The sequence below is a fragment of the Schistocerca serialis genome, chromosome 5, assembly GCF_023864345.2.
Source record: "Schistocerca serialis cubense isolate TAMUIC-IGC-003099 chromosome 5, iqSchSeri2.2, whole genome shotgun sequence".
In the NCBI taxonomy this organism is placed as follows: Eukaryota; Metazoa; Arthropoda; class Insecta; order Orthoptera; family Acrididae; genus Schistocerca; species Schistocerca serialis.
In genome coordinates, this window is record NC_064642.1 from 579,452,227 (window position 1) to 579,469,284 (window position 17,058).

Below are 17,058 nucleotides of genomic sequence, written 5' to 3' on the forward strand. Positions count from 1 at the left end.
TGTGCGATCAATAAATGTACTGCACCAGAGATCTTCCTTCCAAGATTGCTGTCGTCACCATTAAAGCGACGTTGGGACTGTCATTGTCATACGACTTTGAGGTGTGGCGTAGCTGGTTGAAATTTTGACGGTAGTTCGCATTTGACAGTCGTTCTCTGTTTGTGGTAAGTAAACGGTGTAGTTGTTAGTGTTTTAATATGCTAGAATATAAAAGACGAAGAGTAGATGTAATAATTCCTGTGTGACGTAGTTCACAAGATTAAGAAATTCATTTTATTGCATCAGGTGAAGTTTGGCGGGATATGTTTCGTACATTTTGTTGTGGAAGTAAAACTTGTGGGTGGTTTAAAGGCGTTAAAAATATTGGCTTAGTAATGTGTAAGCCTAGAGACCAATGCCTTCAAAAATTGGATCCCATAGGAAGTTTACTACAAATTCGATGCGTCTCGGGGTTTCCTTGATCCATATGAATTGGTGACATGTCTACCGCTATTGCTTTACTTATCTGTTAACTTGCAAGCTTCGAATGTGAGGCGAAGTATATTCCTATTTAAGAACAGAAAACAGGAAACAACAATTTAGCAGTTGGTCTCATAATTTTTAAGCAAGTGTGCCTATTCACACATTTTACGTAAATTCTACACTTCACAGCGATAGTGTGGTTTCAGCTTAAGGTGTTGGACTTGCAAGTAGTTGTATAGGGCATTTGAGGAGTTTCTGAAGGTACATTTTTAAATCTTTGGTAATTAATATGAGAGGGTAAAATGGTATTCATTAATATGGTTCGGCCGTTATTATAGTTGTAGTTACAACATTGTAATTTATTTTTGCCAGTTGGGGTGTCTTTGTACCACTTTAATTTCAAATGGGTGCTGCTCCACCTAATTACATTAATTTGTAGTAGAAGTGAGTTTTCTTACCACTTAGATTTCTACAGGATATTTCAGTTGCCTTTGCAACTTCGTAAAGCTCTGTAAGCTTGTGGTTATTCTTTAATTGCTTGGGCATTGAAGAGTTTCTGATGACAATGATAGAAGTGGAACAATGCCAGGTTACTTAAAATATCTTGATATTTCCTAGTAAAACTGCAGTATTGAACTAAAACTATTTCTTATTACTGATAACACCGGACACAATCCAAATGTACTCAGAGGTTTGTTTTTTTTTTCCCCAGGGTGGGGGGGGGGGGGGGGGTTGGGCGGGCTTTGGGTCTGTAGTTATACTGAACAAAAATGTAACTTTGTAGCCCAACTAGCATTAAAATTGAAAATTTACTCTAATAGGCACATTTTCTCTTATGTAGGTACTCTGTTACTGTAGATGTAAAATGTTGTCTGTTGCCATGTATAATTTAATTTTGGTCTAGTATTAAAAAAAATAGTGGTACAAAATTAACCCAGTTGACTGTAATGCGTTACAGCGTTCATGGAGGCTAGTTAATTTGAGTATAGGCCTAATGTTCAGCTACAGTAGTGAACAATGTAAATAATTAGAGAATTGTCCAAAACAGTCCAATTGGGTCTTTTGTGATTGTTAGTGTATGGTATGTTTTCTAAGTAGCTAAAGTATATCAGGTTTAGGCTACTGCTGCATTGTTTTGTGTTGCTGTTAATATTCTGCATTAATATTTGTGATGTGTGTGAAACTAAATGTGTTTACAAAAAAAAAAAAGATGGAAACATCCGATCTTTGTGCAGTTGGCACAAAATGGCATTACAGGCAGTGAAGGCAGTTACCAGTGCAAAGACAGATAAAAAAAATTGTTATATTTGTCACTGAGCCTGCATCGGACTTAATATGTATGATTTAGGATCGTGTAACTTTGAGTTTTACAAAGAGACTTTGTACTGCACAAATATTGTGGAGAAGATTATAGTCGGAACTATTGTCGGTGGCTTACAACTGGCTGAGAGATGAGTCATCCAACAATGACACAGTGACTTGTCATTGTAATAGGCATAGACTGTATAAGAATATTTTAGGAAAGGACAGGTTGTGGACTGTGGTATGGTTGAAAGAACCATCCTGGTATCTTCCTGCAGTGACTTAAGGAAAGAAAATATGAACTGGAATGTCTGGATAGAGCAAACTGAGGAATTGAGGTTACCTGTTGGTTTATAGATAAAATTTCAAATATCATTTGTCCTTGACGAAACTACATGTGATGCTCTTTCATTCAGTGCCATAATTTGTTTAAAAAAATGTATTTTGTAGATTAGTCAGTGAAGGTGAAGGGACACAACTGCAAGCTTGTGTAGTAGTAGGTTGAGCTTCAAATGTGTGGAGCTGGTACAAAGATTTTTCATCAGCTTTGATGTTGAGAAAATGTAAGCTTACTTGCTTAGTAATATGGAAACTGTATCACATTAAATTTTGAGGGGCTGACTGGTATAATTATTTCAGGATCAAGAGAGATGCTTGTTTGAACCTTCCATTACTTAAAAGTTAAGTTGGATGCAGTCATGAGGGGAAGCTATTAAACCCCACTAAAAACTGACAGCAATATTGAGATTTCTTTGGTGCTGTAGGTGCTATGAAAACAAATACATGTTCATACAATGTTGTGTTGACGTTGCCAGTACTTTCTCTCTTCCTGCCTTAGAAATATATATTATTTCATAGAGGAGCATATACAATCTGGAGTGCTTGGACAAGCTTGTATTACTGAAAACCTAAGCTCTTTGGTCAGTTAGGCTGCATTTGCAACAGTATTTCTGGCTTCCATAATATTCTCATAACTTCACAATTATGAGCCATATGCTTCTAAACTTGTAAAATGCATTGCCAAAAATGCAGTATAATAAATTGAAGTGGACTCTTAAGGATCATGTTCTATTATCTTATTAATTGCATGATGTGATGACTTTGTCATGAAAGCATTTAGGTAACTCAGTTTTGGGTTGTGTTGGTGTTAGTCATCAAGCACAATAGGCATTGTAACCTTTTAAAATTGATCAGGATTTGGAGTTTCATGCAAACATGTTTGTCCTGAAAGTTGTTCACTTGCCAACTTAAATCAATAACAAATTTCTATCAATGTCTTTCTTTAAACACTGCTACTAAAGTACGCAGAGGAGTTGGAAAATAACTTTCCCCTCCCTGTCGACTGTGGTCAGTTGAGTGTGAAAGGAAAAAAAGAGAATGAGACGTTAAAGATAAGATGTTTATTTTTCTGCATAATTTCAAAGTACAGTGACATTTGTCATATCACTTTATAAGCTTCAAAAAGCCTTCCAGGAAAAATCAGGGTGTTGCATACGGAAGAAGCATTGAACGGCTTGTTTGACGTCAGCATTCCTGCCAAAGTGCCTTCTGTCGAGTGTCTCTTTCAAAACAGGAAACAGGTGGAAGTCACTTGGTGCAAGATCCGGACTGTAGGGCACTTCCAACCAAGAGGTGCAGTATGGTTTTGCGTTGCCGTCACCATGTGTGGTCTTGCATTGTCATCCAATAGCAGAACACCAGATCAGAAGGCTAGGCCGCTTTTTCTGAATCACCTCTTTCAATTTTGACAGTGTGGCACAGTACCGCACAAACATTGATGGTTGCATCCTCCAGAAAGTCCAGCAGCAAAACTCCTTTGTCATCCCAGAAAACAGTGAGTAGCACTTTACCTGCAGACGGAGTGCTTTAGAACTTCTTTTGGACAGGTGATGGCTAATGTTTCCACTGTATGGACCTTTGATTCAGGTGTGTGATGGTGGAACCATGTTTCATCTCCCATCACAATCAGAAACAGAAGGTCATTGCCAGATTCAGGGTAACGCACGAGCTTTTCCAGGCTGAATGCCATGCATTGTTCCATGTGTGTCGGGGTCAGTTAGCGGTGCACCCATCGTGCTGACACCTTCCTGTATCAAAGAATGTCGTGGATGATCTTGTGAGCTTGCTCATGTCCGATTCCAAGTTCTGCCGCTACTCCATCGATGGTGATACACTGGTTTGCTTTAATCATGTCATCCAGCTTACTGACATTTGCATCTGTAGTGGCCGTGCACATCTGTCTAGGTCTCGGTATGTCCTGCACGTGCTGACGTCCATCACTGAATTGCTGACACCATCTCTCCACCATTTGCCTTGACATCACACCTGACCTCTAAACCTCAGCAAGGTGGTTATGAATTTCTGTGCCCATTCATAGTGGATAACGGCTCTCACTTCCACCTTTAACCACAACCCCAAAACGTACCTTCTCTCCATAGCTCTGGGGAAAAAACTGAGTGGCTGGCCTCTGCTTTGCGCAAGTACTGGCAACATTGCCATCCGCTTGATCGCGGTCAACCTCTACCCACTGGTGTATCGGTATCTTGCAAATGCGCGTCACCTGCCGTGTGTGTGTGTGTGTGTGTGTGTGTGTGTGTGTGTCATCTTTTGCCCATATCACACAACTGTGCCCACAGTTGGCAGGGGAAACATATTTTCCAACTCCTCCTCATATAAATGTAATGTGGAGACAGTGGTTGAAACCATATAAACTATACAGGTCAGTACTTCCTTTTTGGGGAGTGCTCTCTCTCTCTCTCTCTCTCTCTCTCTCTCTCTCTCTCAAATGAATCAAGGTGCCAAGAGTACAGATATCGAGTCATAAATAGAGCAACTGGGTCTTCTTCACTTTAGTGTGTTGTACTCTATTGATACCTAAAGATTTCAATGACACTTTGTAACAAAACTCTTGATAAACTGTTCAGGATGTAATCTAAGACGTAATCTCCATGTCAACATTTGCTATTGTGAAAGTAATTTACTGCTGCGTGTGAGCTTGACAGTCAAATCGGCAAAGTTAAGGCATTATACTCCTATTAGGGAAGTTTCTTTATCCTGCCTTGTACTGGTTCCTTAATGATGGAAGTCTATGTGGAATGTAGAACACAGAACAGGATAACATTGCTATTGATGTAAGGGGAAGGGCTATAAATCATCAGTCACCAGTAGGTGTGTTGGAATAATTGTTTTTAAATCTAATTGAAAATAAGAGGACACGTGGTCAGAAACAAAAATAGTTACGTTGAAAAAGAAATTTAAATAATACTGTTATAAGTATTTCTAACTTTATTTAATATATAAACTCCATCAAAAGTAAGAGCTCATCTGGATTTGTATGGTCTTTCCAACAGAATACAAGAAAGTCTTTTTCATGAGTGTTGTCTTTTCTGAAGTACACAATGCATGACTAAGGGCTCCCTCCCTCCACAGAGATTGGAATTTCTTCTCTGTAAGAAAGGTGCTTGAGAGATCAACTACTGATCCATTTCACTATTGATGTTTTCCAAAATTTTTGAGAAAGTTGTGCATTCTAGAATCGTATCTGTCATAGCAACAGGTTATATTAAGGTACCCTTGTAAATGGTCAGAATGTAGCCATTGTTATATTCATGTAAGACGACTTGTTCCACATAATTGCAATCACACAAATAATCCATGGAAAATGATACTAACAAATGTCTACATGTGCTGGAAAGTTTATGCCAGATTTTTACCACTCCTCCCCCCCCCCCCCCCCTTTGCTTTGATGTCAGCAATACCACAGTGCAGTCTCGTGTCTTGAATGAATGAGTGGCACTAAAATTTGTCATCGAAGAGGTATAGCATATGGGTTTTGAGGTCATAATATTGGTAGAAAACTTTTGCTAACATGAATATTTCAGGAATTTGTGTAATGTTTAGTGCATTTTCTATTTATTTTGAAAAGAAAGTGCTATTAAAATGGCAGTCTGATAATGAAATGTAATCATACCTGTAGTGTTTAATCTATTTTATTTTCAGATCCCACAAAGCAGATATGCAGATCTTTGTAAAGACATTAACAGGGAAGACAATAACACTTGAAGTTGAACCTTCAGATACAATAGAAAATGTTAAAGCAAAGATTCAAGACAAAGAAGGAATTCCACCTGATCAGCAACGTTTGATATTTGCTGGTAAACAGCTGGAAGATGGCCGCACTTTGTCAGATTACAACATACAAAAAGGTAATGTGCATGTTCATGTCCATGTGACATTGTTGCCACAAAATAGACATGTCTCCTATTTGTTGCATTTTGCAGCTTTTCTGATTTTAGTATACTACAATCCAGTTGACTGTTTTTCTGTTCAAACAGTCCTACAATATTTCCATTTTGTTTCTAGAATCAACACTTCACTTGGTTCTCCGTCTCAGGGGTGGGATGCAAATATTTGTCAAAACTTTGACTGGCAAAACAATAACATTGGAAGTTGAGCCTTCAGACACAATAGAAAATGTGAAGGCAAAAATTCAGGATAAAGAAGGCATTCCACCAGACCAGCAGAGGCTAATTTTTGCAGGAAAACAGTTGGAAGATGGACGAACACTGTCAGATTACAATATTCAAAAAGGTAAGTTTATATTCAAAAGTACGTGGTGAATACTCATAGTACATACTTTTTGTGCATGATCTCATAACTAGTCTGAAAAAGTATAAAATGTCATTATGGAAGCCAAATAGCACACATTTTGTCAGGTACTATTAAGATTCATCAAGTGCAAAGCTGCATGAAAACTAATAATGCTACTAACAATGCAGGAAACAAGAAATTTCTCCCAAAAATTGACTTAAAATCAATTGAAGTAGGAAGTGCTGCTACCAAACCTGCCAAGTTCATCAGAGTACATTTTAAGAGATCTTTGTAGATCAACCAATAGGATGCTTACTTGCTTTTGTCCTAAAGTTGACGTGGGCCATTAAAATTACATATTACAATAGTGCAACATTATGTCCAGATGAATTGCAACCACATGTACAAAACTACCGACCATTGTTGCTTGGTAATAAATTTCCAGGGCATGTTTCCATGAGGCCATAAAATTGGTGAATGTAAGCTAGTAAGAGTGCAGCTAGCAAGGAATGAAATGAGAAGAAATTGGGCTTCATGGATATATTTTTTAAGTTTGCAGAATGCTTATTGCTGCTGGATAAATAGGTTTTCCAGAATTTTACCAGAATGTTGAAATAATATTTCAAATGCCTCTTAAGTGATTGTCCAAGAATTGCAAATGAATGTATACCAATTGAAACTAGTGATTACATTTTGGTTTTGTCACTGGTGATCCTTACAGAAGTTTAATACATATCTTTAAAGTTCACTATTCATCAACAAGCCTCTTGGTACTAGAAGTATGTAATCCTTTCGTGGGAAATATTTTAATTTAGGTTTGAAATTATAGTTGTCATTTAAATTTTGTTGACTGGCACACTATTTAGCAATGAATTCCTGCTTCAGACATGTCCCAATATTATGAAGTACCTGGTATGAAATTTAAACTTCTTGGATGAAGAGCCACTTGCATGTAAACTCCTCCTATGTACTTTTCTTGCTTCGTATTTGGAATACATTCTAAGCTTTAGGAATTTTTAGGGTACATAATTTTGCCAGTTGTCCTTTCAGATAGTGATCTTTTTATGCATTACTACTGTCTTGTAGATCTGGTCATAAATGAATCAAATTTGTGAAATAGTTTTCTCATTTGTCCCCTTCCTTCTTGCTCTGCACATTAGCAACAAAAATCTAAACTAAGTGGTTATTTTACATGCAAAAATTTTTGAATAAGTGAATGTCATGTATTGCAACCCACTGTAAAAGTGATATAGTATTGTGTACCCCTTAAAGCAATATATAAAAAATTGTATATTTGATCTTTTGATTCATCTTGGATCTTTTAGGCTTAATCAAGAAAAGAGCACTTAATAGTTTTTAGATGACACACATATCACCAATGCAATTGCAAATAGTGTAAATGCAGTTAAAGGAAATTACAGGTAGGAATATCAGCAATGTAGGAAAAGAATCACTTTTAATACTAGAAGGTATGTCATGTATAAAGTTGCATTCTGGCCCAAGATGCTGGAGTTGGTCATGTGTGCATGAGGTGTGCTTGCTTGTGGTTTCTCTGCTGGTGAAGACTGACCAAAAGCGTTATGTAATTGTTTTAATTGTTCCTGTCTGCAACTCAAGTGTCTTCTTTACAGTAAGTAGCAATGTCTCCTTCATATATTGATATTTCTACCTGGATTTTCCATTGTTGGATGTAAGATTAAGGAAGATAAAAAATTACCAGGTGGATGTTGATTATGCCGTTATCTATATTCTAATATTATCACATAACAGGCCATTAAGTAATCTTCGTAAACTATATGTAGGTAAATAATTCAGTGATAGGGCACATTAAAGGTGATACTATTCTCCTTAGAATTATCACTGGGAAGAAAAAAGCCTATGTAATATTCATGCCCCCTCTTTTTGTTAATTATAATGGTGCTGACATGAGACATCAATAATAAACCTGTACTGTAAATGAATCTGAGCGGTACGGTCACCTGATTGTAAAAGAATGTGATTTTAAAGAAAATGGAAATGATGCTAAAATTGAATATATTGTCTAGATACAAAAAGTAAATAAAGTTTCAGTGATGCTGCAGAGGTTTTTGAGTAATTGGAAATACAATGTATTGTTATCAAGTAGACTGTTGCAAAGGAGCTTTCTTGATGGTAAGATTTGACTAAGCATTTGCAGTTGCAAGTGTGATTGTAAATAAGAATTTGGTAACTAACCATTATTGGTAGACAGAAAACTATGTTTAGGTGGTTAAGATTTAAAACCTTTAACGTGGTGTCAGTGAAGTGTGTGCAGTTGCAAATATGGACATTATTTGTTGTATAATAGAACGATGACACTGAAAATTTGGGCAGGACTAGGATTTGTCACAAGCTGTGGCCTTTGGCTGTCAGTACATGCTTAATGGCTAGGCTCAAACTTCAATGCATTGTCACCAAAGTGTTTACAACCTGCACTTTTACATTCTTTATGTATGTTCTGTACAGGGGAGACATTTGAGTCACTACTTCTGGACAAATAAAGTAAAAGGTTATTACAAATGACTGAAGCGATTTCACAGCTCTACAATAACTTTATTATTTGAGATTTTCACAATTCTTTGCACACACATACAAAAACTCAGTTTTTTTAGGCATTCACAAATGTTTGATATGTGCCCCTTGAGTGATTCGGCAGACATCAAGCCTATAATAAAGTTCCTTCCACACTCGACGCAGCATGTCACCATCAATGAGTTCGAAAGCATCGTTGATGCGAGCTCGCAGTTCTGGCATGTTTCTTGATAGAGGAGTTTTAAACACTGAATCTTCCACATAACCCCACAGAAAGAAATCGCATGGGGTTAAGTCGGGAGAGTGTGGAGGCCATGATATAAATTGCTGATCATGATCTCCACCACGACCGATCCATCGGTTTTCCAATCTCCTGTTTAAGAAATGCCGAACATCATGATGGAAGTGTGGTGGAGCACCATCCTGTTGAAAGATGAAGTCGGTGCTGTCGGTCTCCAGTTGTGGCATGAGCCAATTTTCCGCGGGCTACACGTGAAACTTGCCCGCACGCGTTCAACCGTTTCTTCGCTCACTGCAGGCCGACCCGTTGATTCCCACTTACAGAGGCATCCAGAAGCTTTAAACTGTGCATACCATCGCCCAATGGAGTTAGCAGTTGGTGGATATTTGTTAAACTTTGTCCTGAAGTGTCGTTGCACTGTTATGACTGACTGATGTGAGTGCATTTCGAGCACGACATACGCTTTCTCGGCTCCTGTCGCCATTTTGTCTCACTGTGCTCTCGAGCGCTCTGGCGGCAGAAACCTGGAGTGCGGCTTCAGCCGAACAAAACTTTGAGTTTTTCTACGTATCTGTAGTGTGTTGTGACCATATGTCAATGAATGGAGCTACAGTGAATTTATGAAATCGCTTCAATCATTTGTAATAGCCCTGTATTGCAGTGCATGCACGTCTGAAGTAATGGGCACTGCAGTGACTACAGCTTTTGTGATACGTGTGAAATGTTTTTTCAGCTGTAGTGGTCACCTTGCCAGTTTTGAGCACGTGTGCACTGCAATATGCTGATTGTACATAACACTTAAATTGCATAGAATGATGTGCAACCAGACAACTATTTAGTGTTCTTAACTGTGCTGGTCATTCCCTTTCATTATATTAAATCAAGGAAAATCAAAATATTGATATACAGTAGTGTTGGCACAAATATGAATCTTTTTGAAAGTGAGCATGGTTATTTCAAATGTAGCAAGAAATTGTTACCTGTGGTTCAAAGGGAAAAAGGGTAATGTACCTGAAGGTTGATATTGTTTCTGGCTTCTCAACCCATTGCTGTTCTTCAAAATTTTAACTGATGAATGTCTTTCTACTTCAGAATCTACATTGCATCTAGTGTTACGTCTTAGAGGAGGCATGCAGATTTTTGTAAAAACTCTAACTGGGAAAACAATAACATTGGAAGTTGAACCATCAGACACAATTGAAAACGTAAAAGCAAAAATCCAAGACAAAGAAGGGATTCCACCAGACCAACAGAGATTGATCTTTGCTGGGAAACAGCTTGAAGATGGAAGAACTCTCTCAGATTACAACATACAAAAAGGTGAGGGCAGGGCTGCAGAAATAACAGGAAGTTTTGATTTCCTGAGTAATGTTTTGTTTTGGTAATGATAGCTTGTGATCATGACTTGTGTTGTGTGTGGGATTTAGTAGTTGCAGCAAATAGTGTGTTAAGTATTCTTCTGCACTGTAATCTAAAACAAAAATTTGTTGGAAAAAGTTGTCTAGGTATTAAAGAACAGTGAATCAAAAATTTGCTAAAGTGAAGTTGTTATACTCTTCATTAATTGGTTTGTAATAATGCAATACAATAAACTGAACAGGTGTCTCACTAGGAGAATTAAAATTGTAACTGATGTTGTGCAGAATTTGTCCATTACTAGAAAAGCGTCTAATACTAAGGTGTTAGTCTGTAGAGCTATATTAAAGTTTGAAGGTAGAAGCCAGATGCAGGAAGTCAAGAAATTTTATTAACTATGTTGTGAAGGTTTTTAGAGTATGTAAAAGTATAATTTAATGTGCATTGTGTTCTCATACAGATTGTTGAAAAGAATCTTTCTTGTTCTTGTTGTTGAAAGATTTCACTGAGCATGTGCAGTGAAAATGAAAGGTCATTGTTAATAAATAAAAATGATTTATGTAACTACTACACGATTCAGAAAGGAAGAACAATTTTTAAATTGTTCGTTACACACGCACACGCACACGCACACACACACGCACACACACACACAGTAAGAGGTAAAAAAAATTGCATGTGTTACAGCATAAAGGATTAAGTTTTGACACAGCTGGACTGTTCGTAGCAACATAGTAACCACAAGAGGAAATATTTTTGTTTGAATTTGTGCAAAGTCGGTCCAGTGTTAAAGTGCATTCTACTGTTGATTCAGCAAGAAGCTGCTTTTGCACAACCAGATTTATAACTGGCTTGCAGAATTCATGTAAGTTGGCTCCATGTGAAAAGGAAAGAGCACTGCCCAGCCATACATGTCTGTCAATGTGGGGGGGGGGGGGGGGGGGGTGTGTTATCAAAGATGCATTCACATGGATCCATTGGGAATCTCCAATACAAGCAGATGAACTTAAAATTCCTCAAACAATGCTGTGGCATGTCCTGAAACAGATGCCTGCATATGAAGCAGTAAGTTACTGCAGCAATTGATTCCCACTGACCATACCAGTAGACAGTAGGTACAAATTTTCATTTCAGTTCTCCAGGTGTGGCAGAACACTTTTCAGAAAACTCATCTTTTCAGTCAAATCTAAGTTCCATTGGTTGGGTAAAGTAAACCATCGTAATGTAAGATTTGTGAGGGGTCATAAAATCCTGATCTCGGAAACAGAATGTTCACAAAGTTTGTTTACCTTTCCTTCCTTGTGGAGGAAATGGACACGGATGCCGTACCTTGACATGTTGCAGAATGTTTTTAAACTTCATGACAATCCCAGTGATTAAATTTCTGTGCATGGTGGCACACAGGCTCACTTCCACATTCAGGTATGGCATTCTTACCAGTGCCCCGGAACACTGGATTGGAAGAGGTGTAAAAGGTCATGTTCATTGCTTTTGGCCTTCCAGATAACCAGATGTGATGCCCTGTGATTATTTTCTGAGGGAGTACATAAAATAAATCTTGCTTACCTCTGGCAGCTACTCTTAAAGAGCCGAGAAATCGAACTGTTGATGTTTATTTAATAAATGTGGACCTATTGATTTTTCATGCGAGATCAGACTAATCAGACATCTCGTGAGCAAGGCATGATATAGTGACAGTGTGAACATAAAACACTGAACCTTCCTCTGTCCATTGAGAGCACTGTATTTATATCTTGCATATTCTCTGTGACAGCCAATTGAAATATGGTCTGGGAAGTCTAGAACAGGGCCAGTGGCATACTACGGTGTTTCGTGCAAGAATGTTGTCAGCACTTGCTGTGAGGTATGATGGGAACAAAAGTAAGGGGTCAGCTGTTTATCTTAAACACCCAATGAGGTAAATGAAGAACATAAATTTGATTGTTCCATAAGGAGATTTTCATTCTGCAGCGGAGCGTGTGCTGATATGAAACTTCCTGGCAGATTGAGACTGGTAGAGCACTTGCCCGTGAAAGGCAAAGGTCCTGAGTTTGTCTCAGTCTGGCACAGTTTTAATCTGCTAGGAAGTTTGATTGTTCAGTGTTTGTCACAGCTGTTTGAACTGTGTTGGTATCTGCAAACAAGGGACAGGGTCTCAGCCCACAATATATTTGAAAATAAAAAACAGTGAAATACTTCTCTGCTCTTTGTTGCCATGCAATCGATCTGTGTGACCACACTAAGTGGATCAATCTTCAATAATTAAATCAAGGGAGGAGGTATGTGGATCAATCTGTATTAATATATTAAACATGTGACCCATGAGTAAACAATGATCCACCTGCCTTCTTCCATGACTTAGGAAAAAAAAAACATTGATCCACTTACTCAGTGTGCTTGTGCAGATCAATTGTGTATTCACTTAATCATTGCACTTGATAAATTTTTGTGCCTCTGCAATTAATCAGTGAGATGCACACTAACATCAGTCCACTTTATAACACCAGCTGCCATAATCACAAAATATTTCTCTCGGAACTCACTACCAGACTAGAAAACAGCAAACAAGACGATGGTTTCAATTTTGGCACAAGAAATAAATTGGCTACTTAAAACTGACATGTTGACGGCCTCTGAGGAATAGGTAATCACAGCTGTGACTGCCACTGGCCCTGCTCTAGACTTCAACCATCTGTTCTTTTTGAATCACCCTGTACTATGGATGGGCAGGAAGCTGCATTTGCAGAGTGAAGATTCAAAACCTTTTATGCTGATTGCACACAATTACATTTAAGTTGAATGGAATGTGATGGTGTCCAAAGAGGAAACTATTAGTTATATTCTTAACTGTGATTGTCATTTTGACATTTCATTAAATTAATGAAAATGAAATAAAAATATTGATAGTGCTGGCACAAATATGAATCTTCCTAAAAGCAATCATGGTTATTTAAAATCTAAAAAGAAATTAAGGTTCCCAGTGGTAAAAGCTGCATTGGCTACTGTTGAGGTAAAGTTCTTCAAAGGGGAAAAGGGCAATGTGCCTGAATGTTATGTTGTTTCTGGCTTCTTACCCCATTGCAGTTCTTCAAAATTTTAACTAGTGAATCACTTGATTTCAGAATCTACATTGCATTTAGTGTTGCGTCTTAGAGGAGGCATGCAGATTTTTGTAAAAACTCTGACTGGGAAAACAATAACATTGGAAGTGGAGCCATCAGACACAATTGAAAATGTAAAAGCAAAAATACAAGACAAGGAAGGGATTCCACCAGACCAACAGAGATTGATCTTTGCTGGGAAACAGCTTGAAGATGGAAGAACTCTCTCAGATTACAACATACAAAAAGGTGAGGGCGGAGCTGCAGAAATAAGTTTTAATTGTGTGTTTCTTTTGGTAATGATGGCTTGTGGCAGTGACTCATTCTTTGTTGAATGCACAGCATGTATTAGCTGCAGCAGATGGTATGTGTTGAATGTTCTTCTGCTGTGTATCTAATCTAAAACAAAAAATTATTGGATTGAGTTTGCTTAGTATTAAATATCAGTGAGTCAAGAAGCCTTGAAATAAAATTATTATACTGTTTATTAATTGGTTTGTAATAATGAAATATAGGAAACTGAATAGGTGTCTCAGTGGGCTAATTGTAATTGAAGTAGCACAGTTTGTCGTTCTAATAAGACCACCAAGAGAATTGATCTGTGAATCAAAGCGAAGTTAAAATAGTAGTGACATTTTTGTTTATTGGAGATTATGGGGGATAAACTGACAGTGTGCCTAAATGAGTACTTCCTCGCTCCTCATTAGTTTTCCCGATCCCAGGTATGAATTTGTAACTGTCAGATCTCTGCTCACTCGGAAATGGGCTATTGCCCCATCAGATAAACCCCGTGCAATCAAGCTAGCTACTGCAGTGTTGATATCTTCTTTCCACTTCTCCCAGAATGAATCCAGTCCTACGTCATCTCCACATCAGTAGTACCAGGTTAACCCATAGTTGGGTGTACTGAACCAACTCTACATTATGGTTATGGAACCTTACAGACAGCTCGTATCTTGGTGGAATGCTCCCTCCTTTTGGCCCTCAAACATTGTTGGACGATTCACGGATGGTTTACGTGGTTGTCAGTGTTCTCTGTAAAACTGGTTTTTATTTGCAATAATGTTTTATCTCAGGAGCAGGAGTAAGGTGGTTGGGGATGGGGCACCTGTCATTGTTGTAGGGGCTCCCCAACCTTATCACTTTCACTAGGCTACTCTCTCATCCCTTTTTTATTCTGTTTTAATTGCTTTTAGATTCAGTTTGTGTCCTTTCTGCCACACCCAGTTTTGTCCTAGATGTTGCATTCTGTTGAATAGTGTGCACTCAGATATATTTACAATATTAAATATTCCTGATATTAATATTGTGCTACACCAGGGTATTTGAACCCACACCTTTCTCTGTGCACACACATCAGATTGATAAATGTAAAACTATTTAATGGGTGAACTCAACTTCAACCTGTTGCTATTCACTATTGGCATAATAGATAATGGAAGGGCAGCACTAGTGACAGATCACAAGTCAGGAAGCACATGAGCTCAGCCAATCTTAGAGTATGACCTACAAAAGGCAAGAGGTAGACTTTGGGTCAGTATGAAATCTATAATTTTGGTATAGTAAAATGGATAATTAGACTGTCAAATAGCAATGTAAGTGTATTATGACTTACCAACCAATAGCATTATTGTGCTAAATATACTGATAAGGGTCACTATGGGGATATGGTGTTGGTTTCATAATAGTATAAGCATGGTGAGACTATTTAATCACTGTAGTGTTAATTAGTAGGTGCAATAAAACAAATATGATTAGACTAGCAAGTGTTTTCATAGTATGTAAATATTTCAAAAGAAGTCCCCAGGCAGTGCACAACCCAATGTTGCCAGTTGTTAGGAGAAAAAGTTTGAATGTGGGGTGGTATTGACATCTGATGTTGAAAAAATTCTCTGTAGGGAGCAGCCATACCACTATACTTCACTTCTTTCAATACCTTACAGAAATATTTAATTGTGACAGTCTTCAAATGACACTGTGTGATGTGCAGAGAATTGTGTGTAAAGACAACTAAGTGTTAAAACAGATTTGAGTGGAACTTAGATATTACGAAAAGAGCATTCACAAAGCACTTTCTTTTTCTAGTTTGCCAATAATAACCTAAGGTTTCAGTCTGCGCCCAATGTTTACAAAATTTTTGAAGACTTTGACTGCATACACGGAGCATCCATTTTTAATTTTACCAAAAAATTCAATTTTTCTCATTTAATAAACCTTATGAAAGGTTACTGCTGTACATTGATTTGTGTGGGGTTAATACAATCTGCATATTTTTCACTTCAGAATCAACTTTACATCTGGTGTTGCGTCTGCGTGGTGGTATGCAAATTTTTGTAAAAACTCTTACTGGCAAAACAATAACTCTAGAAGTGGAGCCATCAGATACCATTGAAAATGTAAAGGCAAAAATTCAGGATAAAGAAGGGATCCCGCCAGATCAGCAAAGACTCATCTTCGCAGGGAAACAACTAGAAGATGGTCGTACCCTCTCAGATTACAACATCCAGAAAGGTGAGTAAAGAACCGTTTGTCATCCAGTGACCTCATTATACATGGCTGTTGGATATGTGACTTTTTACACCCTGGTAAATTATTTTCCAGAATCAACATTGCACTTGGTGCTCAGATTGCGTGGTGGTATGCAAATTTTTGTCAAGACATTAACAGGTAAGACAATAACATTGGAAGTGGAGCCATCAGATACTATTGAAAACGTGAAGGCCAAGATCCAAGACAAAGAAGGTATTCCACCAGACCAACAGAGGCTTATTTTTGCTGGTAAACAATTAGAAGATGGGCGTACTTTATCTGATTACAATATTCAGAAAGAGTCCACTCTACATTTGGTTCTGAGGCTTCGCGGTGGTTGCAGTGTCTGAATTTTATGGGCTTCAGATATGAGTGACATTTTTTTCCGCTGTGAAATGTATAAAATGAGCATAATGAGTATTTTGTGAAAATTACTAGTCACTGTGATAGTTATTAGTTATTTAAGTTTGACATAATATAAAGCTTTGAACTGAAGTCTAGTCTGTGAAAAAACTCAATTGTTAGCTGTAAAAGTGTTAATTGTTCTGAATAAATGGTATATAAGTTTTAAGTGAGTGTTTTTGAAAATTGAAACACTGCTCTTTCCTTTGATGAAGACTTTCCATTATTTCTCGTAGTGTGTAAAGACAAATGTTTAATTTCTGAAACTGACTGCATGTTAGCCTCGCTGCAAATTGAATTTGGTGATGCAAAATTGTGTGGGGTCATTAATCAGTTTAGTGTAATTAATTCTATTGTGATAGAGGCTATGTAGAACATAGAGAACTTTGAAGAGCATAGCACTCAATTTCAAAATAATTTTCTGTTAACATGACATAGGGCTACGAAGCCAAAAGACTGGCTTCTACCACAGCCTTAGACCATAAAATACATTCATGTCACTTAGTTCATTATTATTGTAATTAT

At 37.6% G+C, this 17,058-nt stretch overlaps 1 protein-coding gene across 2 annotated transcripts; it reads left to right on the plus strand.

The window, feature by feature from the left end:
• The first annotated feature begins 6 nt into the window (after positions 1–6).
• LOC126481015 (polyubiquitin-B) lies at positions 7–16,702 on the plus strand. 2 transcript variants are annotated; one of them, XM_050104473.1, is made up of 7 exons: positions 8–164; positions 5,764–5,969; positions 6,127–6,354; positions 10,238–10,465; positions 13,624–13,851; positions 15,886–16,113; positions 16,204–16,702. In XM_050104473.1, the coding sequence occupies exons 2-7, from the start codon at positions 5,780–5,782 to the stop codon at positions 16,479–16,481; spliced, it is 1,380 nt and encodes a 459-aa protein (XP_049960430.1). In that variant the 5' UTR covers positions 8–164; positions 5,764–5,779; the 3' UTR covers positions 16,482–16,702. The 2 variants fall into 2 exon arrangements, with proteins under 2 accessions (XP_049960431.1, XP_049960430.1); XM_050104474.1 differs by lacking the exon at positions 13,624–13,851 and having other exon boundaries at positions 7–164.
• Positions 16,703–17,058: the final 356 nt, after the last annotated feature.